Raw genomic sequence first — 26809 nt, 5'->3', positions numbered from 1 at the left:
ATGGAGCATACTGTATGATTAAGCTATTCGCTTTCACGAATTTATTTTCTTGTTCTAAACTATGGGCCACATCATGTGTAGAGTCCATATGTGTCTCGAATGATAGGCCTAAGACACAAAGGGCATGATCCCTAAGGCATAAAGGATATAAGGGCGGTGTCTATTGATAATTTTCATTATAATTTTGAATAGACAGAATGCGTTTTCTCCTGCTTCTTATTACCAAAAAGATTATAGAAAGGATGATTTCCCCTTTATAGCCTTAAAAAATCCATACTTCTTCAACACCCACAATGGACTCAAGTTAGTTCGGATTCTGTATGTTCACATTCCGTAAAACGTTCAAGTACAATTTCTTTATATGATTTAACATGAGATTCCTATGTAGATTATTTTTTTGAACATGGAACCTCTCTATGATTCCTCATGCCTACTCTTCTCTTTATTATGGAGCATGACATGACAAACGATATTCAAAAATAGCTCCGCCATCCCACCATGCATATTTCTTTTAACACCTTGATTGTGTGAAAAAAAAAAAGGTTTCGAATCAATCACCAAGTCCACAAATGTTCAGGCTTTACAGCAATATCTGATTTTCAGTTTCATGCATTCAACCATTTATAGATACAATAAGCTAAAACTACACCAGCAAACCCATAAATTTACAGCTTAAAACCCAATTCCATTCACAAATTTTTGTACTCTTATCAATATGCCCAAAGCCCTATCAAACACAAAAAAAAAAATTTGCCACAAATTTCTGGTAGGGTGCAAAGATTGGTTTTTGCTTCTTCGAAGATGGAAATTATTTGCTACAAATTTCTGGTAGGGAGCAAAGATTGACTTTTGCTTCTTCGTCGAAGACGGCATCATTCTTCATGGTTGGATTCTGAGTCCTGTGTTTGTCTCCCTGTTGTGGGGTTCTCAATCACTGAATCATGCGTTGGTTGGGTTGTTGTTGAGTCATGCGTCCGTCTGGTCGTTGGACCCTCGATCGCGCCAGTCACTTGCTTTACGTCTGAGTGAATGATATCTCGGACTGATTAAAAGCAAGAAAATAGATATTACAAAAAACAAAAATGGTAACAAAAAGAAAAACTCTAATCATAGATATAGAATCAGCCTGTTATTCATACACTAATGCATCTATTTATATAGAAATGGCATGCTCCAAAAGATAGAAATCATGTCTTAGTTGATATAGTAACATATATTATAGGATTGTGTAATTAAAAATAAGTATGACAAAAGATATTAATTAAATAGAGCAGTATATTCAAAGTTGTTGAGAGTTGAGAATGTAAAGTTGAATAGTGTGTTAAAGTGACAGGATTCCTTGAATTATTTGGAGAAATATAAAGAATAATAACTAAAATTTCACATATTAAAGCAGTAACCAATATTCGGTTTTCCATCCAGGGGCATACATAACCCCTGTGGGTTCACATCCATACCTCCTGCCAAAACCTTCATGACAAATGTCCTTGCCAACTGGATTTCTGCTTGGTGTAGACTAATAAATTTAGCCTGCAAATCCACACTAACTATCAAAAATCTTGAATTTGCAATTCATAGAAGCATGGCAAAGCACAGGAGAAAGAATAGATCACCCAAATTTGAACCAATAAATGGAGTGGCATTAACGAATTCTAAGGGGATTATCCAACCTATGCCACTCAATATCCAAACATGTTACAACCAAGACATCCTGGTACACTGGGTATTTTAACACTGAAAAGCCCTTAGGTTTCCAGGATTCCTTATTTGTGGAAGAAAGTATAGGAGCAAAAAAGGGATTTGGCATGGCAAGTACACCATCATTCCTCAACCTGACACCAAGGGTTTTTGCTGATCTGAAGTAAATGATTTTCTTACCCTACCTAGTTCGAGCAGTATTGCCAAGGTAATCAGGGCTTAACAATCAATTTTCACCAGAATAACATCAAATGAAACCTGAGTCTTACCATTTCACCATATAAAAGCCCCATAATTTGATCAAGTTTAGCTTGATGCCTCAAAAGGAATGGACGCAGATGCCTCATGTACAAATGCCCTGCCCCCTGTTAAACAACAAGAAGTAGTCAGCCATAAAGCAACTAAGAAAACTTGAGAATTAGTCATGACATTGTACAAACCAATATTTTTTTATAGGCGACCTTGTCCAAACCAATTTTCTGAATCCAAAAAGGAATTAACTACAAATGAGAGAAATCCCCTTTTTAAAGTAGTTAAACAAGTGATTTTGTACAAATATCTTTCAGTGATCCACCAAAGTCACATAATTCATCAAAGCATCTATAAGACAAAAAAAATTTCCAAACCATTCACAAATCAAATTAAAGCTCAAATAATTTGCATATGAACTACAAAATTGGGAAACTTTAGAACAAAATTGCAGAATGTCAAAATTTCAAAGTATCTTCCTCAACCAGCAGATTACTTGCAAAAATAATTATTTGAATAACAAAAAATGGAAAATAAGAATTTCCCTTGAGGCTTGGCTCAAGTGGCAAGGGATTAAAGTTGGGATGGGGAGACTCTAGGTTCGAGTCCTGGTAGGGACAAGAGAATTGTTAAAAGAAAAGAGAATGAGAACACAAAGCAGTGGAAACAGCGGTGTAGTTGAAATGCAAATGTTATGCAGGACAAGAATTGAGTTCCCAGCGCCCCCCCACATATCCTGGCAGAGCTCCTCTTCCAATTAGATTCCATTTCAGAAGGTTCCTACTTTGTACATCTGGGGAAGAGGAAGGACCAGCATATCATATCATTACAAAGCTTGAAAAACCATCTTTAGACCCTGTAAATGCATTGTAACTTGTGCTTGTTTCCAAGTTTGAATTTCAACAGTTGGGTTTTTTTTTTTCCTTTTTCACATAAGAAGAAAGCTAAAAATATCTGAAGGATTTGATTACCCCAAACAAATAGTTCTCAAAGTAAACAGTTCAAATTTTAGTTATTCAGCTGAACCATAAATTAAGATCAACTCCATCTTACAGTCAAAGAGAGCCAGTTTACTCCTAAATATACCTAATCACAATGTAACACATGCAAGAAGAGTAACATTGTAACAGGTAAAATCCATACGCAAAGCATTCCGATAAAAGATGTAGCTCAAGCTTACATCAGTAGATGGAAGTTGAAGCCAAACAAGAAATGCAAACTTCATATGGTAGTAGAGTGGAAACCTGATGAAACAAAGCAAAAAGAGCATCCTGAGATTCCAATACTGCAGTAAACAAAATGTAGAAACCCCAATTGACAATTCCTTTAATTATGCATGTAAGGAAGAAATGAGCACATCTGAAAATTAAAGACAAACTATCCATAAATGTGCAAGCATGGATCCCAAGAAGATAACATCTACACTATGAACAGTACACTTTCAAGCAGCATATTGATCTTGATGTGGTATCAAATCAGAAATTTCAAATCTTCGTGATTTTAGATAGTGGCAGTTCCATAGTAATCAAAAGTGGCAATAACTCTTATTTTTGTTGAAAAACTAATTTTCCTTAAAGTTTAAACTGCTAGAATTTGGGCCCCCAATGCATATATATCATACTCTCCAACACCCTCCCCTCATGTGCGGTCCCATACCCATACATGAAGAGACAAACAGGCCCATAGGAAAACATATCACAGACAACCTCCTTTGGGCTTGCACGTAACTCAATAAATAGGGAAATAAACGTGCAATGAGGTTTAAATTCATGACCTTCTATCAAACAAGGCTCTAATACCAAGTTGGACACTAATTTTTCCACAAGTTTAAACTGTTAGGATTTAAGTCCACAATGCATATCATGCTCTCCAATAATTTTGTGATAATAAAAAAACTATATATCATTCAAAAGTATGAAATGTACGAAATGTAAATGAATTTTGTGATAATCAAAAGAAATTAGATTCAAAATGAATATATAAATAAACTTACAAGTAAAAGAAATTTCAGAACAAAAAAATAAATAAACCTACAGAAACCAACAAGGAAAATCTCCCCAGCCCATAGAGCAAATAAGGAGACTCCAAAGGATATGACCTCCACATTCCACACTCTATGCAACCATCTTCCATTTCCCCAAAGGAATCAGGTGCTACCCACAATATGTCAAATCCTGGAAAACCAATTTAACCCAAAACCATACCCCTTCAAAAAATAATAATAATAATTAAAAAAATAGAACAAGCTCTCTCCAGAAAAGATGAATAGGACCACTTCACTGACAATAAATCTGAATTGTAAAAAGAACATTTCCCAACATCTACCTCCAAGATACACTCATGAAGCACAAATCGGTTCCATCATTTGTTGTAAACACCTAGTTTATGACTGGATAATCAGTCATCCATCCCCACATTTCCATTAGCACAATTATATATAAATCAGGAGTCATCCTACTGAAAAGAACTATCACTGCACCATATATCATCCCAAAACCTCCTTGAGTTTCCACCTCTGACAAGAAGCATAATGCCTTCCACAGGTAAATTACTTAAAAGATGTACCTTCACTAGATCCCACCCAACATCTAGAAACCAGGATGTATCTATATTGCATTTCAGAGAAATCTCGTAAAAGAAAACAATTATATGGGAGAATCATTGGTCTAGGTTCCAGACAGTAACAGCTACACAGAACCATCTAGGAGGTAGAATCTGTATCCAATATTAGAAAAGAAGAAAATCTATGCCTTGGTGCAATGTAGACAGGATCTTCTGCAATAGAAGAAAAACTTCCTCTGGGTGAGATTCATACAGATTACAGAAGAAGAAAAAAAAGATCTAAAGCCAAAAGCTTCTTGTTAGATGAAGTGTACTTTCCAGATTATACTCAAAGAAGCTTGTTTTGAAATTGGCTCCAAAACCTTTGGGCCATCCGAAAGAAAAAGAGAAGAAAAACAAGGATATGGAGTGAAGCTAAGCCGTTGAGACCACCCCTTCAAGTAGGATGTGTACGTGCTTCCCAACATGAATAACTACTCATATCTTTGTAAGTAAAATAAATAATTTCCAATGTTGAAGACCCATATAGGCTGACACCAGCCTCAAAGCCAAACAAGAAGCATCTAATGTTGGAAATGAGCAATAATAAAGCAACAGAGACTGAGAGGAACAAACTTTGCAGTGCCACACACAGGGTAATTCAGCAAATCAACAAATGAAAACATGATAATTACAATCCAACTTCATCAAAATGTGTATGCCTAATAAAACATTAAAAAAATGAAGGAACACAACAACCCCATACTGCAAAAGGCTTATTTCTTAAGAGGGGCATTGGGGACTCCCAATGCGGAGCATCATTTGGTCCAATGTTACCAAGGCAATAGCTAAATAAAATACTAGATTATGGTTGAAAATCATACCAGTAAAGAACTTTGTCTGCAAATGCTTCTGCAAGACTAAAAGATCCATAGGCTGCAAACAAAGAGAAGGGTCAATAAAAGTCCAAAATGAGCAGATAATGCAATTAAGATAATGTATTTCCAGAATGGGCCAGTGACAGCAGCCATGCCTAGGCCAACCCAGGTTCCAGGATGCAAAAAATTAGATGCTTCGTGATAGCACCTACATGAACACAGACGTTGACCCTCTTCAGTGGTTCTATTTCTATAATCATCCAATCTGGTTGGTATATGTATATGGAGAAAACTATATTCATTAAATGGTAACTTGGTGCTTACTTCAACTTCTACAAACTGCCGATTAACAAAAATTTTCTTATACAAAAAAGGAGCATGATTTGAATAGAATTAATTTTATTGCTTTGCTTTGAAGATGGAAGAGTTCAAACAAATCTCTTTTTGAAGGATCAAAAGGAGGTATGAAGCTAGTAGAACTGCAGAGTTCTACAGGTGCCCATTCCTAGATGGAACCACTTCAAATTCAGTGGTAAAATTTAACTTTGACGGATGCGCTTGGAAATGTGGGTAGAGTATTTTGTTGGAGAACATATGGGTTACAGAAATTCTACAGAGACACAGGCACTTTAGGTAGTCTTGTGCAGTAGGAGATGTTAGGGAAGGGGACTCCTATATTATCATCAAATAGGCTTCAACTAACAGTGCAGGACCCAGGAAGTTAATCATACTATGAAAATGGTTGGGAGCCTTGCTTAATGCATATTATCCTTATGAGGATTCTGCAATCCAACAATGACCGTCCAGACCTTCATCCAAGAAGGGAACTGTGATGCTTGAAGAGTTTAGAAGGCATTCTCACCCTTAGGTATTGGTCCTTTTTCTAGAAGGATGTTCCCTTGTGTTTTGGCTTTTCCTTTTTGTAGTTTTCTATAATAAAGAACAATGTTATCAAAGACGATCGCCTAGGTCGCCTAGGCCATCAGGCCAGACAGGGTAGATAAAAGTCGCCTTTTGAAGACCTAGGCAAGGCGACTTCAAAGAGGCAATCGCCTTGGGATAAGGCACAAGGCATAAAGGCTCTGCCTTTGACCATGAATTAAGATTAAACATACTTAGATTATAATTTCATTCAATCCAGCAGTGGATTAAACAAAGTATAAGATAAAATATTATATTATCAATCATAGAGATAATAAGATGGAGGGTTATCAATCTAGTCTTGATGGAAGTAATGGCAATTTTAATTTCAATAATGACTATAATGATGATGCCTAAAGGTTCTCTAGAATGTTCAATCTCTTATTTTGTTTTTTATTTTGCTTTTTAGATGTTTGAAAAATTAGAATATACATTTAGATAGGATGAATATCTTTAAACAATATGATTTTTTTTATAATATGGGGTATAATATTTAACACTTTCAATAATTATTACTATTTTGTTAATTTTATAAGACATCATGAGTGATGAAAAATTAATAGTGTTGATTGTTGAAGACAACCCTTATATCAGTTGAATATTGAATAGGTAAATATATGTGTGTTTTTTATTGTCTTACTATAGTTAGGCTATCGCCTTATTTTCCACCTTTCGCCTTAGGCTAAAAGGAGTCTTATCACTTTGATATCGCCTTTTGCTTTTGACAACACTAATAAAGAATATTTTTCTTGCTTCTTTCAATAAAGCTTTATGTTATACTGAATGAAAAAAAAGGTTGATAATTTGGAAACCTAAAAAAAGATTAAAAGTTGTGTGTTTGGAAAACAATTTGTATCCTAGAAAACAATTAAAAAACAATCCATTCCCTTACTCTCTTTCGAACAAAGCTTTATTTCTACAAAAAAAAAAAAAAAAAGAGAGATTGATAATTTGGAAACCTAGAAAATAATTAAAAGTGTATAAAAAATTAAAATGATCCATTGCCCTTCCTCCCTCCCTCAATCTTCTCTTCCACCTCTCTTTTGAAACTACAAACATAGAAATACATTGACCATGCTAATTCAGGAATTGATTCCAACACGAAACAGCAAAAGAGCATGAATTCAGCAACTTAAGAAAAACGGATCAGCATACAATACTAAGAGAAAGTCAAAGAATATCATTAACCTGCCCAGTACACAAGCCACCTCTGTTGCTCATTTTGATCTTTCTTCTCAATTGCTTTAAATGTAGAATAAACAGGAAAAACAATTCCCACAGAACAGCTGCAAGAGCAAAATATTAATGATGCTTTCATAAATGAGTGATAGGTCTTATCTTGCTTTACTTTTTCATGAGAATTTGCTTTATGGACTAGGCTAAACATATCCCATGTTGCTTCAAGCAAGCAGGGCAATCAAAAGGTTTAAAGAGAAAAAAGATGGAAAAGGCTAAGTTCCCATAAAAAATTATAAAACAATAAACTTACCATCATCCATACAAACAAATATTGAAATTAACAAAGCTCTAAGTATGTATTACTGTTTGTATCCTCTCTGTTGTTGTACTAACAAGTTATAGAATCAGTTTAAACAGAAAGGCTGCACACAAATCATCTCCATGATAACTTTAATCCTAATTAAAACTCATAAAGTACAAAAGAGCCCTTTATCTGTAAACAAACAACCTGAATTTAGAGTTTACCATGCTGTTCGGACCACAACATTGGAACCAAGTGGACAAAGGAGCAACCGCAATCCAACCTGCATAGGTGGTAAATAATCTTCAAGTTTCACCATCTCAACATCATAAAAATTAGAAAGATACGTGAGACAACAAGGTTTTTTTTTCTAACAAATGGGTAAATAATAACAAAATTTATTCACTCTAACTGCATCAAAGTCATCACTGTATCCAAATTGTACAGGTTAGCACTAATAAAATTCAAAAAGTAAACCATCCCAATCTTCAAATACTCTAAACAAATGGTTGCTGAAAAAAAAAGGGGGGGAAAGATTAAAATAAAAAATGTAAAAGTTAGGTTCTTCAATATGTGCAACATGATAAACAAAAACCTCCACTCAAAAGGGAGAACACTACAGTCCTCCAGATTGGCTACAATGACCTCTTCCTTTATTGAAAATCAAAATCAAACAACACAAGCCATCAACTTCAAAATTTTAACCTTTCCCATTCCACAGTTTTCTCAACAACAAACGAAGGCCATACCGATCCACAACGTTAAACTCTGATTAAAAACCCCAAGACCACAAATAGTTGTAAAAAAAAAAATACTACTAACTAATAATAATAATAATAATCGAGACGGATACCCATCCCAGACTTAAACTTCGTTTGGTTGCTGGGAAGGCGAAAGAAAAAAAGCCAAAACGAAACAAATCAAATTTTCGATTTTATGTTTAAAGATGTTTGAGCGGAAAAAAAAATTATGCCAAATAGGGTTTCGATTCTCAGAATTGAAATTCTATTACTTTCCTACATATTGTAGGAAATCAAACAGACTCTGAGAGAAAGATTAAGATCGAAGGCTCTCACCTCGCTTGAGACATTGGATCCGAAAAGGGCCATAACGGGGATTTGCGAAGAAAACCCTAAAATTCCAGATTCACATTTTGAAGAAGATGATTTCGCGTTTGAATAAAAAAGGATATGGTCTCGTTACAGTACGGTTCCCAATAGTCGAGGATATCCAACTGTAAAGGAGTACGTGTCCACAAGAAAATTTGAATTTTGTTCCTTTTTCGCTTTATAGTCGGATCATTTTTCAATCCTTCTGTAACAAGCTTGTCATCGAAACACTTATCAACGTCGGGTTTGGGCCTGGTTCCAGGCCCATAAACCTTGTCCATATCGAATCCAAGGCCTGTTTGGACTTCGCATCTAAAAAAAAAAGGAAAATTACTTCAATTATAAGCTTTATTTTAACTTATATGAAAATTTATTTTATACTTATTAAAAAAATTCAAATATACTAAAGTCAAAAACAAAAGCTTAGTACAAACAAGGTCCAATTATCGGGTTTTGGAAGTTATTTCAAGTTAATACAATCTTAATAAGAGCTTGATTTAAATATGTTGGATCGAATTCTAAAAAGTCAAAAGCTCTTTTATAAATTAAATAAGAGTCGTGTAGCTATTTAGGTCATTCTGTTTAAGAATGTATAGCTTAATGAAAAGCTTAATATGGAAGCCAGGAAAATATTAGCTCTCGTGTAAGCTTTCTTTTAGCTTATGTAAGAAGCTATTTTATGTTCAATACTTATTAATACGAAAAGATTAAGTTTCCACTTCAGCTTCAAGCTCAAGCTAAAGCCAAAAAGATGATATCCCAAACAAGGCTTTACTCTGCACCTGTCAAGTAGAAAGGTAGTAGCAATTAAGGGAATGATTACAGTCACTAGCACTACTACCTCAGTTTCTTCCTCAAAGCTACAGACCCACAAAAATATAGAATGGTTTATCATCATCATGGATTGAGCTGAGATTACCTCATAGCCAAAAAACAGAAAAGAGGGAAAGAAATGGCGTTGTTGCAGGCGAGGGAAAACTAAGAAGGCTGCAGTTTTGGTTTTGTAAGGACTTAGAAACTTTTATGTGCAGGATTAAAAATAATTGAGAGGCTGCTATTGGAAACTACTAGTCATCTCAAAAGGTTTAAGAGTTGTATGGAAATCAGTCTCACAATATATATCAAGCTAAGAGTTGTGGGTAAAAATCATCACCAACCTCTTTGTTGTTCCAAATGTTGCTGGTTCTTCGATTGTATTATCCCTTGAAACCTGCCATTCTTGATTATCTGTAGTCTGCACATAATGAAAAAACAAAAACCACACATTCTAGTTTGTGTATTTTAATCACCCAAAATTATGTTTCATTCTATGTGATGGTGATGATGCTGATAAGAATTGTAGATGATCAGCATGGTGGGATAACTTAACACTTGCAAATTCACTCTGGAAAAAGCAGCATAGTAGAGATGGAATTATACATGCACCGATTGAACTAGAAGATGAAAGGTTGATTACTCATCTCTCCTCTGTGATAAAAGATCAGGATAAGGTTTCCTCTTGAGTGCTATGACTTTCATTCCTCCTGTTTGTCTTTGATCAAGCTGGTTTCCATTATTATCTTCTCCAAATGCTCGCTTTCTGATAGAAGGAGGATCAATGGATGAGAGAAAATGGAGTTATGCAAAAATCATACCAACAGGGGAACCTAGATCACACTATCCCAGATAGCTTAGAAAAATAGCAGATCCATAAAAGCCATTTATGTTAAGCGAGGGTCCAAAAAGAAGAGACATGTAGACTTAACCAACATTACCAACTTAGAGACAATGGTGAGAATTGAAATTTAGAAAAGGCAAAACAAGGATATTTTCCCTGAAATCTCTCAAAATGTTAACTCAAGTAAATAGATATAATACGGTATTCCAAAGCAAAATAAGTTTCTTATATTGCCAGTCTGTACAGACTGTGTGAATATTAATGGTCACTAAGGTAGTGTTTGTTTTTTTAACTTAATGTTGAATGCAATTTGCTTTCAAACTTTAGATTGTTTGTTTTTAACTTTTTTTTCAACTTATTTAGCTTTTTTGTTGAATGCTAAAAATAACTTAACAATTAAAATACAATCTCAACACAACCTTCATCCTATTAATACTTAATACTGAATAGAAATAAAATAATAAAAAAAACAAACAACTTAATACTTAATACTATTAAGTTGTATTTAGAGTTAAGTTAAATTAAGTTTTATTTATACTTAAGTCAAAGAAAAAAAAAACAAACACCACTTGAGTATATCCACCAGACTACATTATCATTTTTCAGAAGGGTAGAGAGGGCAAAATAGTGACCAAAATGAAGAAAACAGAATGGCTCAGTTCCAAAATCAGTTCACAGAGTAAATAGTAACGAAATAAATGTCATAATGCAATTCTGATGCAACTTCCCAAACTAAGAGGAAAACAAAAAATTTAAATAAAGAAGATGGTAGCAATCCATAATCCAACAGAAGAGACCACACAGGAGATGCAAGGTGTGGACCCCGCATTTCGATGGCTCGAATGCGTTTCCCACTTGATGGCGAAACTCGATTTTTATTTGAAAATTTTGATTTTTATTGATTAAGAAAAAGACTTGGAGTCGCCACTTATTTTTGTTTTATTTTTTTAAAGGGTAAACAAAATAAGAAAGAAAAACCCTAAGTGTGACTCCTTATTTTGGAAAATGTGATCTACGAAAACCGGATCGGGTTCGGGGGTCAGGTTACCTATCGGGAAGGTACGGTAAAGACCGTAGCACCCCTCTAAGTCCCTAAGTCGGGTCTCTACTAATGAGATGAAGCTGACATGGCAATGGATGAATAAATCAATGAATACTCAGAGCAAAACATGCACATACGGGAGTCAGAAAACGCATATAGACTAATCAGAGTGGGAATGAGTGTGTACCTGTGCAGCGAGCCACTACGCGCTATCAAGAGAGAGGGTTAGTGCAAAATAAAGAGCATAAACATATCTCACATGTCACTAAATCGAGTACAAAATCATCAAAGGCACGCATGGCACTCCACTCAAAATTCATTTTTATTTTAAAGAAATTTTATTTGATGTTGGGCCCCCACCAAAGCCCATTTATTTTGCATGGACCAAATCTGTAAATTCCATAACTAGGGATTACACAATTTGATTCTTGCGTATTTTAAAACATTTTAAAAAACAAAGAAAATTCAAAAGTGGCTTTCCGGAAAGAGAATGGCAACCAAAATTTATTGAAAATGGGATTTTGAGAACCTAAGAAAACAACTAAGGATGAAAAATGGATGAGTTTGAAATTATTTTAAAACAAACTAAGATCTAGAAAATTATTTGAAGAAAGGGATTTAAAAGAATATTTTTCAAAATTAGAGATGGTGAAATGGGAAAATGGCACTGTGGCCCAAAGGTGGCCATGCACCATGCAGAGAATAGAGCCATTCTGGAGGACAACTCATGCTACTGCCTCTTATTTCAATGTATGGAACCCAACTTGAAAGGCTAGGTCAATTTCAGAACTTGCAGTCTTCCAGCTTCTTTACCACTTCTGAAATTTTGGGGCCATGAGCAGGCAAGTGTAGAGTAGATAATCAAGTCACTTCCCTGGTGTCATCACTCTTCACTTCCTTCTGTCTTGAAGCCTTCCAATTAGCAGCCAAGGATCCCTCCTAAGTGAATCTGGAATTGAGATTTGCCAAGCAATCCTGCAATAGGAGTAACGTCACCGGTTCCCCAAGTAACTATTTGGCAATGAAAGTCGCTCTCATTCAAACAAGTCACGCGCCGGAAGTATGTGAGGGCAGAAACGGAGCTATGTGAAGGCTATTGAGCATTGGTTATTCAGTTTTGGACAAGCCCAGTTTGCTGAGAGAACAAGGCGACGACCCCGAAAATAAAGAACATGAGAAGCATCCCAGAGTGCTCAAAGTCATTCGTGTGAGATGGGTTCAAGACCCCATTCACAAAGAACTTGAGACGAGTTGAATACAAAAACTCTATGCACATATCAATAAAAGCTCCGATTGCCAACACATAAAGCTCCAAGTATCTAAGCCTTCCATCAAAACCAGACACTGGGTTCAAAACCCGAACCTGAAACTCCTTTGGGTTCATCACAAATCCCACTACTGCGCTGCATATGTGCCACAAAGAAACTGACGCGAGAACATTTTTATCAAACACAAATCTCTGGCGAAATCTGGAAATGAATCCATGTGTTTCTCATTCTCTAGTTTGTCTTGCTTGTCAACAATATTATCAGTAACTGGTGCATTATTTTTCTCAACCTGGTCTAAGCCATCATATTTAATGTGGTTTCCTAGGGAACCCAATTCAAACAGTGGCTGGTACTACGACTGTCAGGGGACCGTTCGAACATGATCTTGGGTGGGCAGCATGTCTCCATAGGTCTGGGCACAAGACATTATTCAAATTGGACCCAATACACCTGTGAATAATGGGTACTTCACGTCTTCATAGCATGTGCAAAGCCTGTTGGTTTATCCAATGCAACAAAACCAAGAAAGTCAATGACGCAAGCAGTCCAGTTCTCAACCTGTAGCACGATATCCCTACCCCAATGAGCAATGGAAATGCCGAAACTGTCATAGCAGCCAACCACTGTGTAATACGAAGCAATGAAGGACATTTGAGTTCAAACATAGGTCAATCATACCAACTTATTGATCACTTTCCTGACCCATCTATCAGATTCTGTCTTTCCTTTCATCGGATTGGTATATACCATGTTAACAACCAAGAACAGGAAGAACGAGATCCCATGCATGAGGTTTGATGGATAATGAGTTTGGAACATATGAAAGTTGGGATGACGGCTTGGATGATGAAGGACAATAAAAATGGCGCGTTCGTTGGTGGAAGAAAGGGAAAATGTGGAGAGTGAAGTAGGAATGTGGGTAAAATAGAGTAGGAAAGGGGATTAAATGGATATGGAGTCAAAAATGAATGAAAGATGCCGAGTATGAAGGGCGCATTCGGATGAGGATGATCACATGTAGGGAAGCAAAGGAAGTGGATTCGTGGGTGACGAATGGTGATGAGAAAAACGGACTTAAACAGTGAGTGGGATGGCTAAAAAGTGATTTAGTAAATGAATGGGTATCGAATAGTGGGATGAGTGGCAGAATGTAGGGATATAACGGGTATGAGGGGTATGGCAATATATATATGTAGGAATTGGTGATATGCATGGGTATGATAGCAATGGGTGGGGGAGTGTTGATGAACAGCATCAGTAATCCCAGATTGCCCTGCTTTCTGCTGCTGACTCTCTGTATAGATTAATTGAAGCCATTTCTTGTAGAAGGCCTGCAGCTGCTTCACAAGTAGAACTGGAATCTGATTTAAGGAGATTTACTGCGAGATTCAAGCAGCCTCAGGATTGCATTACAGCATCAATATATTGCTTTCCTTCAAGTGAACATTTCCACAATGCTACTACTGCCTGTTCCTTATCAAAAGGATCATTATAGAGATATCTAGCAGAGTCACGTAAAAACTACCATCACCAATGCAAGAAATCATCACCCTCTTCTTGGGCGTGGCCTGTACATACCCAAGTGTGACGCCTACTAACCAACCAATTGATCCGTATTGCATTTGGAACTCATATCTGCATTTCCTAGGCAATTTCAGTTTCTGACAGTTAAACCAAGAATATCCAGTCTCAGCAATGACAGTAATCTCGCCCGACAGCATTTTCTGTATATGCTGGAATAGAACATAAACCCGCAAAGGCTCCTTGGGATCAAACTTAGGAGACTGTCTCTCAGGAACATAGACCCTATGGTAGTTCTCATAACCAGCGATGTTGCCTTTGAGCCTCTTGGAGAGTGACTTGAGGAAATCTTTCATCAAGATGCACTCAAATGCAGGCCCATTAGTACTCCCAACACCATTATTAGATTCACTACATCACCATGCTACGGAGTTTATATAACATGAAGCACTAACTGATGGTGATTCTGGTAGTGATTTCCCAATGGGAACTTGGCCATCAAGTGAACCTGATATCAGAAACTGAAGTTCATGCTTCGTACTCCTCCATTCTTGTCAAATTGAATTTCAACAAATTCCCCAAAATAGACCCAAGTCATTGTTTCTAACAGTTTAGGCCTTGTCAAACTCTCCCAGATGAGACACTACCCACTGGAGATGATAAATTTTCTGGTGCATGTGGAGGAGATTTGGAGGACACTAGCTGCCGCTAATGCTACAGATTCAAACATAGCCTTGTGGACTGCTCTTTGGCTCATTCCTCTCATGCCCTCCAATATTTCTTCATACTCCCATCATCCCACTCCCGGGAAATTCAAACCACCAGCTTGCAAGGCAACTTTCTGCATAGCTATATGTTATTGTGCCTGGGCCAATATATTATCTTGCTCTGATTTTGCTTGTCCACTTCCAACTGTGGCATGAAGCACTGTGAGAGTCTTATCACTCGTTTTCAAACCATTAAACGCAGCTCAAGCAATGTCAGTCACAGCTGGATCTTGATAAACACAGAAACCATATCCCTTAGAGTTCCCTGTGTCTCTATCCTTGACAAGATCAAAACCACACAGGGGTCTAATGGAATCAAACAATTCTTGTATCTGTTCTTCAGTGAAGTAATAAGGCAATCCACCTCATACAAGCATTTTCAGATTCAGATCCCATAGCTGTCAATCTCCTCTTCATATCATCATCATCCTCCGTAAATCAACCTCTCCAGCTTCCCGATCTTAAAGCCTGACAGTCTCCTTCAGGGGAAAACAGAGGAGCAAGAAAAATAGAAAGGAGAACAGAGCATGGAACTTTTAACCAGTATGCTAAACCCGTGTCATTATTTCATCCATGAGTTTAACAATCAGTGGGTTAGGACGGAAGATATTCGCCAAAGTAAAACATAAAATGCAGCAAACTCTTCAAATTTTAAACCAATAATCACCCAATCAAAGCAACTCAACAAGCAAAGTTAAAAATCACAGAGCATGAGATAGGAAAAGTATGAAGAATGGAAACGTACATGAAAACCATAGTAACCAAACCTGAAAGTCTCTTCTTCAGCTGGGTGTTTTGAGTTGTGACTCGTTGCTCTGTCTTCGGTGAATACTCAGCTCAGAATCCTTCTCCCAAAAGGTTCCTCCAGCAATCAGCAACCAAAAGCACCACTACCTCTCACAGTTTCCTGCTCCTCGCTCTCCAGAAATCCCCCTCACAGCTCTCTCATACCTGCAGAATCCCTGCACGCCTCCCTCAAGCAACCTTCTCCCCAAGCTATCTCTCCAGCCCTGCAGCTGCGTCCTCTCTCTCTACCCAAAAGTAACCAAACAAAAACTCCTGCCTCCAAAAAAATCTCTGCAGCCTCCCTAACAGAAAAGATCCCCAACGGCAGCCCAGACCACCCTTCTTGCAGCTGGCCTGCTACCCAATAACGGCCTGCAGATCCCTAGCATATCCTCCTATTCGTGTTGCTTTCCCATTCGTCCATCAACTCCACTAAGTTGATTCCATAGCAACCAACTAGGAGGCAACACTTGGCTTTGTAGGAGCCCTCCAGCTAGCAAGTGAGCTGTACAAAATGAGAGAAAAAAATGTGCCCCTAATGGGGGTCTACACAAGGACATGTCAAAATCTCTGATGCTTAAATTCCTAGAATGTCTACTAAGTAGTGAATGAAAACTTGACACAAAAATTTCTTGTAAAATAAAATTGCAACCATACATGGTTTCTCTGGGTGAAAATGTTTGTTTGTGTACAAATATTCAATACAAACGCTATGATGCAAAACCTTTCCTCTTTGAACTATTGCATAAGGAAGAAGCAAAAGAAATTCTTAAGCAGATGCTTAGTATCTTGATCATCCACGTTGGGAATATATTTCACTGCAAAGAGAGAAAACAAGCAACACTACCATTTTCATATTTAGAATTGTGAGAGATATTTTATCTGGCTCAGTGGTGTGTACCTCCATAAATCAACAACAGTCCCACAGTTGCAACCTTCTAGCATAGCAAGCCTCCCTGACTGGATATCCACTTGGAACCTTAGTTTAGAAAGTATCCTAAATCCTTTTATTTAGCAAACTGATATTCAGAATACCCTGTTAACAAACCATCCTGGTTTTAATTTTCTACCGGGCAGTATCATTTAGTTCTGCAGTCAAGATGAGTAAAATAGAATATATAGCCTCTGCACTTGAGTGAGAACTATCACCAGATGTGAAGATATGAACTCTGTTTTCCACATATACCCAACTGCAACCAGCAAACTTCTTGATCTCATTCTCTCTCATCTTCCTCCTTATTCTCCCCATCTCAACCCATTTCCCTTCTGCAGCATAGACATTAGCTAACTGCACATATCGAGCCCCATTATCACCTTCAATTCTCAATATCTTCTCTTCTGCCTCTCTTGCTAGTTTTGTATTCCTGTTTATCCTGCAAGCATTCAAAAATGCCCCCAATATTACAGCATCTGGCTCTATAGGAATTCTTTTCATGAATGCTACTGCCTTCTCTAGTTGGTTAGCCCTCCCATACAAATCAATCATACATGCATAGTGATCAATTTCAGGCAATATATTGTAATCTGTCATGGAAGCAAAATACTTCTCCCCTAGTTCTACTAAACCACAATGGCGGCAAGCTGATAGAAGTGCAACAAAGGTGACTGCATCAGGTCTAACACCTCTCTCCAACATTTCCTCAAATTGCTGGATAGCTTGATTCTCATGCCCATGGTGTGCATACCCAGCTGTCATTATATTGTAAATGACTGCATCTCTGTTAGTAACTCTTTGGAAGATCTTTTCTGCATATTTTATATTCCCAGATTTTGAATACATATCAACCATAGCACTGACCAACTTCTCATCTAGTTCAATCCCAATTCTTAGAACATAAGCATGAATCTGCTTTCCAGGATTAAGAGCAGCTTGTATTGCACATGCACCCAGTACACTGATGAGGATCAAAGCATCTGGAACCATTGCTTCCTTCACTCTGAACTCACTCAAAAGTTCAAACACAGCTTCACATTGCTGTGATTTGACATACCCAGTAAACAAAGCTGTCCAGATGATAGAACTCTTCTCAGTTAAAGAATCAAAAAGCCTCCGAGCTTCTCCCATGTTGCCTTGAGAGGAATGCCCCACAATCATTGAAGTGATAGAAAAGGCATTCCCAGTCCCAATTGTCGCATAAACTAACTCTGCATACTTCATATTACCACACTTGCAATAGACATCAACAAGGCCACTGCTTATGAATGGGTTGAAACCCAACTCATATTTCAAAACCCAACCATGCACTTCCTTCCCAAGCTTCAAACTCCTTAAACCAGCACAAGCACTCAAAAGACCCGCGATAGTGTGCTCATTCCATCTCACTTCATTCTCCTCCATATGAACAAACAACTTCAGTGCATCCTCCTCACAACCATTCTGAACATACCCTGAAATCAATGTGTTCCAAGACACCACATCATTCAACTCCAGGTCTCTCCAAAATAAATTCACGCCCATTTCCAACTCACCTTCTCTGCAACAAGCTGCCACCATTGCATTCTTTGAAACCAAATCAAGCACCCCAGCACATCCATCAAACACTTGGCATACTTCACGGAAACACCCACACTTGGAATACATGTCAATAAGAGAGCTCACAGCAAACCCACTTATATTGTTTGCAGTTTTCACCATATATGAGTGCAGTTGCTTCCCATAAGACTCCATGGATAACTTTGCGGACAAGTTAAGCATCCTCGTCAAAGAAAACTCATCAATTCGAGTTTCATCATTCAATGATTGCATTTCAATGAATAATTTAAGCGCATTAGTCTCATATCCATCAGTGTTTATATAACCCGATAACATTGAATTGTAAGTCACCAAATCTTTGCTTGGAGCAGAGTCAAATAGCTCCCGCGCTTGTTTCAAGTTCTGGGTTTTTATATAAGCCCAAATTATGGCATTCCAAGTGAAAACATTTCGCTCAGGCATTTCATCGAACAACTTATGGGCTTCTGCCAAAAAACCGTGTTTGGAGTACAGATGAATGAGTTGATTTGATGTGAAGACGGTGGATGTGATGCCGTTTTTTATGGCGTGGGCGTGAAATCGAAACCCATCTTTGATTGACCTCATTTACAGTTACACATGAATATTCAAATTTTTATCCAGAGAAGATCAACTCTCCGTTTGGTTGTAGAGAAAATCCGGGAAAAAGAAAACAATGTTTCTTGTTTTAGAGCTGCCCACAGTGGGCTCTGCACGGTATGTAAGGTTACCATAAATATCATGGTCAATAGAACGAAAATTAAGACGCGTTAGAAAACAAAAAAAAAAAAAGTATTCTGTTTTTAAAAATAGAAATAAAATGTTTTCAGAAAGCAAAAATATTTTAAGTTTTTAATCATATTTTTGTTTTACAAAAAAATATAAAATTATTTTTTAAAAAATTATTTTTTTAGAACTCTTTTTTTAAAACACTTACTAAATAAAGTATATCCGTACATTCGTAGTAGATACTAACCTTGAATATAAAACTATTATAAATCCGTGAAAAAAAATATTGGATAAGATGGAATGAAAATTTTGAAAAAAATTATAATTGGATAAAATTTAATCAAAATGTTTGAAAGAGTTAGAAAAAAAAATGAAAGAAAGTTTTTTTTTTTATAAAAATAATGTATGTATCATAAAATTTATAATATTAAGTAATATTATAATTAAGTTTGTTTTGGTTAGATTATTGAAATGCACCAAGAAAAGAAAATAATATTAATAAAAATAGTTTTTTCATATTTGGATTATAGTTAAAATTAATTAGAAATTTATATATTTTAAAATTATTTAAATTTATATAATAGAAAAAAAATAAATAAAATGAGTTTGATAAAATATATAAAAGTAATTTATTTATTTTAAATATTTTTTTCACTTTTTTTCTTTTATTTTATTTCTCTCACATTTTATGAGAACCAATTATAACCTTAGAAAAAACTTTAAAAAGTAACTCATCGTCTTAACAATCAAATACAATTCAATCAATTAAAAGTATTTAATCTTTTATGTCATTTGAGATGAGTTATTAAGTGTATGTTTGATAACTGTTTTTTAAAATAATTTTAAAAAATTGTTTTTAATTTTTTTTTTTTATAGAATAAAAATTTATTTGAAAACCTAAAATATTTTTAACTTATTTTTAAATATATTTTAAAAATAATTAGTATGGCTAATGTTTTATTTTTAATCATTTTATATATTTGTATAATTATTTTTAAAAATAACTTAAAAAAAAGTGAAAATAATAAAAAAAATAACTAAAAATATTCTTTAAAAACATTGTGTTTTTGTTTATAAGATAAAAAAAAAATTGTTAATTGTGTTTTCTATGTCTTTTGTTCTAAAGAAAAAAAAAATCTTCTCAAAATCAATTCCCAAACATGTCATAATAGTTTCCCAAAATACCTTCTCACTTTCTAAATAACCTTGTCACATCTTTTGCCACGTGGATTTGTGCCACATCAACAAAAAAAACCATATTATTCCTTGTCATCTCTCACTACACACAAACCCTAACCTTAGTTTCACAAATTCCCATTCTCTCCTCCAATTGTCTAGCATTAGTTTAACGAACATCTAAACCGAATCACATGCAACTCTTTAACACCAAGCATATTGTAAAAGATCAATTAACCGATATATTCACTTAACCCTCAAATAAAGAGATGCTTATTAAAATTAGAAGGGTATTAGGGTTAATTAAATTTTGATTAATCTTTCATGGATGTTTGTTCCCTTTTAACATTGTATTGAGTCAATAATATGCCTCATGAATTTAATTTTTATGCACAATTTGTATAGTTATTACATAAATTACTCATTGATGGCATCATTCATAGAATTAAGCTTGAAGTGGTCAATTTAACCACCCAAATTTAAAAATTCATTAGTAATGGTGCATCAAAGGATTATAAATTTAAGAACGTTTGATCCTGCATTGACTTTACTAGTAGTCTAGTTTCTAAAGACTAACACCTTTAAAGAGTCATCAACTCTTTCCCATATTTCCTTTGTATTTCTTCTTAAGGTTTTTCTTTTCTAGGCACCAACCGAGCATTAGTCTCTCACTCTCCTTATTTACATGGTAGGGAGTAAGTCATTAAAAATAAAATCAAAGTAAGTCTTTAATCAAGGATGAACTTCTATTTGTTTAGCCCTATAAAAGATATCTATCAATTTAATCTTACAATCCTATAAAACGACAAAGATATCGTGTCTGTATGAGGGTTGATCGTAATGTCTCATATCGCACGTAGATGTACAAACATAATGTTTTCATTTTGTCTCATAGGATTATGAAATAAATATCGAAGTCAATGATCGACTTTGATACCATTTGTGATAATATGCTATTAAATATTATCCATTTTGAGTCTAATGAGTTCTCATGACTTTAAAATACATCTACATGATTAAGAAATATTAATATATATATATTCTCATATCTAACATGTGATATCACAATCACCCATCTTCTCCTCATGTAGACACAATGTCTCAATTGTATCCCATATGATTATAAGGTCAGACAAATAAACATCTCGTATAGGGGAAAATAGATCAAGTCTCACACCACAATCTACTATCAACTGTGATACGATTTATAATAATTAACTCCCTCCTAGGTAGATATTATCAATTTTAGGTCTAATAATCTCTCATGGTTTTAAAACGTATTTACATAGTTAAAATGAACTCATACATATATAATATTAAAAATTTATTTATCTATCTAATGTGAGATATCTCAATCACTCACTTCCCCTCAATTCAAATATAAAGCGAATAATATCTATATGTAATGAAACAAGCCATCTAATACGTCAACAAAAATAAATTAAAAAGTTACTTGTTGGATACAAGCGAAAGGGAGAAAACAAAATTGTTTGGACCCATAAAAAATGATTTTCAAAATTGCTTTACCATTTGAAAGTGGGTAAAAGAATTGATTTTATATATCATTAATCCACCGTCAAGGAATGATTTTTTGTTTGATATGATCTTAAAGGTCAGGAAGCTGGCTTTCCGTCATTATTCCATTCCAATATCCCTAAGAATCTGGCATTGATTTTAATTCCCAATAAATAAACGACAAAATTCTAGTTGAGTCGTGGAATTTTTTTTACGAGGAGGCGAAGATTGTAGAACGCAGAAAAGGAGATGGAAGAAGGGAAACTATTTGCGAGTATGAGAGGATATTCCCATAATGCGAATTGGACTTTACCGGAACTGTGGCCGAAAGCAAAAAGGTTTTGATTTGGACTTTGAGATCTTGAGCTTGTCCCCACATGCATTCCATCCAACCAACATCTGCCTACGTGGACCATATTGCCACGTCATTCAGCATGGCTCCTTCCTTGTTCTAGTGCCTGCCAGCCCTATATATACATGGGACTCATCCGAACTTGTCCTCCGTTTGTCCCTTCAGCCGCACTCCCTTCTTTTTTTCAATAAAATAATGCATTAATCTTCTAAAACCAAACATGCATATCACTTTCTTTTCAATAAAATAAAATAAAATAATGCATTAATCTTCTAAAACCAAACATGCATGACTTTCTTTGTTGAATTTTAGAGGGGTAATTGAAAAACTAACCCATTACCCTTTTTACAACCTAAAAAGATATTTATTTTAGACAAAAATACCCTTTTTTTTTTTTCTTTTTACAAAAATAATAATATTTTTTAAATACACTCGTAAATAATAAAAAAATTTGAAGGGTATTTATATAAAAAAATAAGTTACTCTTCAAATTCAAAAATCAAAAAAATTAATTTTACAAATTTAAAATTTTTTTATCCCTTCTAATCAATAAATCCAATTTTAAACTATTATTATTTTAGTATAGTTGACATATTAGGTAAAAGGTTTTTTTTTTTTTCTAAGATTCACTTTCTCAAAATATTCAAATAATTTGTATACCTAAAAAAATACGAGTTAAGATAATGGATCGATACTTACAAAACCAAACCAATAATCTTGATCAGTAAAAGTATATGAATGAATAAAGATACAAATATATTAAATTTAGGATATAAATATATTATGATTGATTCTATTTTTTTAGTAGGTGTATCAATAAAAATATGTGATCAAATAAAGATACAAATATATTAAATTTAGGATATAGATTTTACATATGATACATTGCAATTGATTCTATTTTTCGATGGGTATATTAAAACAAAATACATATTTTAGTGAGTGAAAGTAAAGATTCTATTCATAATCATTTTTTTTTTTTTTATAAATTGAGACCAGATCAAAATCATAATTTTTAATATAAAATATATATTTTTAAAAATAAAACAACAAGCTATTTTAATAATTTTATTTTAAGAGCTTTTGACTTAAAAAATGATTTAGTATATATAAATATTATTTCTCAAAAAGAGGTTATGGAAGAAGTCATTTTATATTTAATAAATTTTTGTGGCACTATTGTTTGCCCTTCACAACTAGTACCAATGAGGCTCAAAACAAACATACTATAAAAATCCATTTTCTTTATTGTCGGCTTCCACGTGTCAAAAAAAGGATGGAAAAGAGAGGGGTCCACGTGGAGAAGTGCCAACGCATCAATAGAGAAGAAAAAAAAATAAAGTTATCCAACGTCAGCACACGTGAGTGGGGCAGACTGACAGTGGGTTGGCAATGGGCCAGGCAAGAGAGGCTCATGGGCTGGGCTTCATTTGGGAAGGCGAGGTCCGGTTTGCAGGGTATCCAATAAAACTTTTCCCCTTTTTCTCACGGCGATACGTCAAATGGTGAGCCCCCATTCAGTTATTATGATGAGAGGGTCTGACAATTTGAAAGAGAGCTTTTATTGGAGGGCAGCAAAAACCCCTAATTTACGGGCTTTTTTAGGGTTGGACTTTACATTATGCATGGCCCACTATGGCCCCCATCTATACCCCTTTTTGATTTAGAGTCATGCAAATTGGAAATTGGAAACTTCACATGTTCCGTAAATATACCACTTTTGACCTTAATAATTAAAAGTCTCATATTCTTGTTTCAATATCTTTTCGTTGGTAATCATCATTTTTTGAACCCAATGTGCTTAATTTTTCACTTATCCCTAAACTTTATATTAAAAAAAGAAAAAAAAAAAACACATTTGACAGTGGCGAATTGTCAGATAGCTTTCACTTATTTTTTAATAATTATTTTAAAAAATATGTTTGAAAGTGATTTTTCGAAACACTTTCAATATTTTTAACACTTAAAAATATTTATCATTATTAGACTCACTCAGTAATGGAATTGGAATCAAAATTGGCATAAAAAAATGAAATGAAAATACATAAATTGAAATTTGAATGAATATATGATGGGTTTAATAATTAATTGGTTGATGACAATTATTTACTATAAGTCTATAACCCATTTAACTAAATGTTTGACTTGGAAAAAAATGTATTTCCATGTAAACCCTTGAAATTTGTAGTGAAAAAGGAAAAATACACAAGTGCCCAGTCCCTCATCAGTCATCGCAATTACATCATTTCAAAATGAAACCAAAACTGACAAAATATGTTCACCATTTTGCCCTTTCCAAAATATTCAAAAACACCCCTGGAAAACCTATGCTAGTACAGTGGGCTACGAAGAGGGAGGCCTTTGCGCTTGCTAACGGAGCGAGGGGTAATTCGGTCACAAAAATTTGCCACCGCGACTCGGGTGGACCGTTTCTTCCGCGTAACCTTCTCCGTCGTGGCCGTACATCCGACATTTAAGCACCCAACGCCACCGTCACCGTCAGTGCAGGAGCCAGACGACGTCGTATTGCGAGACGAGACCTCAGCGTCCAATACTGAGCTGGGCGTCATCTGCGACTCCTCGAGATTCGCGCACCCCAAATCCAACGGCTGCAGGCACTCGCAGTCGTAAATGTACCTCGAAACCGGCCGTTCCATGTCTACCGCATGCCGTACCTGAGAAAAACCATCGGTAAACCACTCGGAAAACCGCTCTTGTTTCACAAAACCGCATGTGTTTCACTTTTTTCTTCTTTTAATAGTAAATTTGGTACCTTGCAAGCTAGAGAGCAGAATTGGTACGGCTCTTGAAGAGTTCTCTGGCAGGAACTGCAGAAGCTGCCGGAGCATTTGATGGGGCGTGTTTGGGGCCTGTGGTTTAGGAAAACCACTCTCGAACTGTTGGTTATGTACGACTGTGGAATCGAAATTCGAATTTTTTTATCAACCCAAATCAGGAAATCGGAAATTCACCAATACCCAGATGGGAAGCTAATCGGATTTTTCACGACTTGAATTTTACCTGAACGAATCTGCAGTCGAACAATTTCTCCATGTCATCGAGCCGAACGACGTCGTTGTAGACATACCTACGAACCTACCCCACAAAGAGATGAATCAGAGAACAGAATTGAGAGAGAGAGAGAGAGAGAGAGAGAGAGAGAGATGGGGATGAGTGAGCGTGGAGATAAATTACCAACCTGAAGCAAACGGTGAGAGTCGTGAAGAGGGAGGCAGTGGGGGCAGAGAGTGAGGCAGCAATCCAAACAGAAAATATTTTTCTCGTTCTTCCTGGCGTGGGGGTGGAGGTGGCAGGGAGAGAAGAATTTTTCAGACAAGAGGAAGAAAATCCATGAAGAATTCATTGTGGAATGGGGGCTGCGAAGGGCGAAAGGCGGAGGCAGAAGGCGGAAGGCGGAAGGTGGAACTGGTGGAAGTGTTTTAAGAGGGAAATCAAATAACAGAGATTTGTGAGAGCGACAGATGAATGTGGAGGCTGAGGTTGGGGTGGGGGCCTGCGACTGTGTATTGTCAGGGGTTTTTATGTAGTTTTGTCTTTGTTGGTGGTGTATGTGTCCCAGACTCTCACTGCCTGCCGCTTCTGCTGCTGCGGCGCTCTCCGCAGTCCTGCAAACCCCCTCCTGCGCACTTCAATAATCTCACCATACGAGAATTGCTTTCCTCACCATCCATTTCTACATTTAAAAAACAAAAATTGTTATTATTAATGACCATGCCTTCCAAGTTTATTTAATATTGTTTTAGTTTTGAAAAATACCAAAACTTGTTTGGTAGCTGTTCTTTAAAAAAAATTAATTAAAAAATAATTTTTAAAAATTATTTTCTAATGTTTTATGTAACAAAAAAATTTGTTTAAAAATTAAAATGTTTTTAACCGTTTTTAATACTTTTAAAAATTATTTTCATGTATAAGGTTTTATTTTTTGTTATTTTATTTATATAGTTATTTTTTAAAATATTTATTAAAAAAATTAAAAAACAATCTTTAATTGTAAAACATATTTTCTTAGAATAAAAAATTGATTTTAAAAATAGTTACCAAATAAATTTTAAATTACCATAGGAATATCTATTAAAAAAAATTTACCAAAAAATATATAACACGATTTAAACAATGATATCTTTTTAATAAATATAAACCTTAAAAATATTTTTTTGTACTATAATGGGACCCATTATTTTTTTTCTTTTGAATTTCTTATTTTTTAAATAAAAATTAATTACAATAGAAAATCTTTATTTTTGGACTCTATTTAAAGCATCCGATCATGATATTTATTTAAAAAAGTTTTTCAATTATTCTAAGATATTTTTGAATGTAGCCAAACAACCTATGAAAACCTTTTTCAATATTAAATATTTAAATGATTGCATGAAGAGACCTCAGGGCGTGAGTATCTTTGACTTTTTGAAAAGGAAAATGCCCATTCGGAAAAGGTAGGCCTATAATATTTTGAGGATTTCATTTTTTTAAAATAAAAATAAATGTGGTTACAAGTGGCTTTTGAGATTTTGAGGTATGGGTTGGCTGAGACCTGTTTCCCACCCAATCAAATATGAAAAATAGTTTTTATGAATAATTTTTTAAAATTATTTTCTAAAATATATA

The 26809-nt window shown here is 35.2% G+C and overlaps 2 protein-coding genes across 9 annotated transcripts; both read right to left on the bottom strand.

Moving 5' to 3' along the window:
* Window positions 1-579: 579 nt before the first annotated feature.
* On the bottom strand, window positions 580-19121 carry LOC100855164 (HVA22-like protein k). Of its 8 annotated transcripts, none has more exons than XM_059735862.1 (10): window positions 16819-16964; window positions 10034-10455; window positions 8844-9188; window positions 7975-8050; window positions 7476-7573; window positions 5373-5424; window positions 3128-3191; window positions 1968-2063; window positions 1458-1530; window positions 580-1021 (listed from the first exon to the last, which is right to left on the bottom strand). In XM_059735862.1, the coding sequence occupies exons 4-10, from the start codon at window positions 7992-7994 to the stop codon at window positions 873-875; spliced, it is 552 nt and encodes a 183-aa protein (XP_059591845.1). In that variant the 5' UTR covers window positions 7995-8050; window positions 8844-9188; window positions 10034-10455; window positions 16819-16964; the 3' UTR covers window positions 580-872. The 8 variants fall into 8 exon arrangements, 6 of the variants coding, with proteins under 6 accessions (XP_059591845.1, XP_059591843.1, XP_059591844.1 ...); XM_059735860.1 differs by having other exon boundaries at window positions 7992-8050; window positions 16819-16962; XM_059735861.1 differs by having other exon boundaries at window positions 580-1042; window positions 16819-16961.
* Window positions 19122-24319: 5198 nt separating this feature from the next.
* Window positions 24320-25850, bottom strand: LOC100855200 (protein RGF1 INDUCIBLE TRANSCRIPTION FACTOR 1). The gene is made up of 4 exons (XM_003631556.4): window positions 25380-25850; window positions 25202-25276; window positions 24954-25094; window positions 24320-24855 (listed from the first exon to the last, which is right to left on the bottom strand). Exons 1-4 carry the CDS (start codon window positions 25542-25544, stop codon window positions 24511-24513), a joined length of 726 nt encoding a protein of 241 aa, XP_003631604.1. The 5' UTR covers window positions 25545-25850; the 3' UTR covers window positions 24320-24510.
* Window positions 25851-26809: the final 959 nt, after the last annotated feature.

The sequence above is a fragment of the Vitis vinifera genome, chromosome 3, assembly GCF_030704535.1.
Source record: "Vitis vinifera cultivar Pinot Noir 40024 chromosome 3, ASM3070453v1".
NCBI classification, from domain to species: domain Eukaryota; kingdom Viridiplantae; phylum Streptophyta; class Magnoliopsida; order Vitales; family Vitaceae; genus Vitis; species Vitis vinifera.
The sequence above is the reverse complement of the archived record's forward strand: the minus strand, read 5'-3'. Positions and strand labels throughout refer to the sequence as shown.

Excerpts from the sequence above, each read along its gene's own strand:
- LOC100855164 (XM_019218998.2), bottom strand. The coding sequence starts at position 8,876 with ATGGCCCTTTTCGGATCCAATGTCTCAAGCGAG. Across the intron at positions 1,531-1,967 it reads GGCTTTTATATGGTGAAATG|GCTAAATTTATTAGTCTACA; the intron begins GTAAGACTCAGG and ends GTGGATTTGCAG. Across the intron at positions 1,043-1,457 it reads CATGAAGGTTTTGGCAGGAG|TCCGAGATATCATTCACTCA; the intron begins GTATGGATGTGA and ends GCTTTTAATCAG.
- LOC100855200 (XM_003631556.4), bottom strand. The coding sequence starts at position 25,544 with ATGAATTCTTCATGGATTTTCTTCCTCTTGTCTGAAAAATTCTTCTCT. Across the intron at positions 25,095-25,201 it reads TCGACTGCAGATTCGTTCAG|TCGTACATAACCAACAGTTC; the intron begins GTAAAATTCAAG and ends TCGATTCCACAG. Across the intron at positions 24,856-24,953 it reads TCTGCTCTCTAGCTTGCAAG|GTACGGCATGCGGTAGACAT; the intron begins GTACCAAATTTA and ends GGTTTTTCTCAG.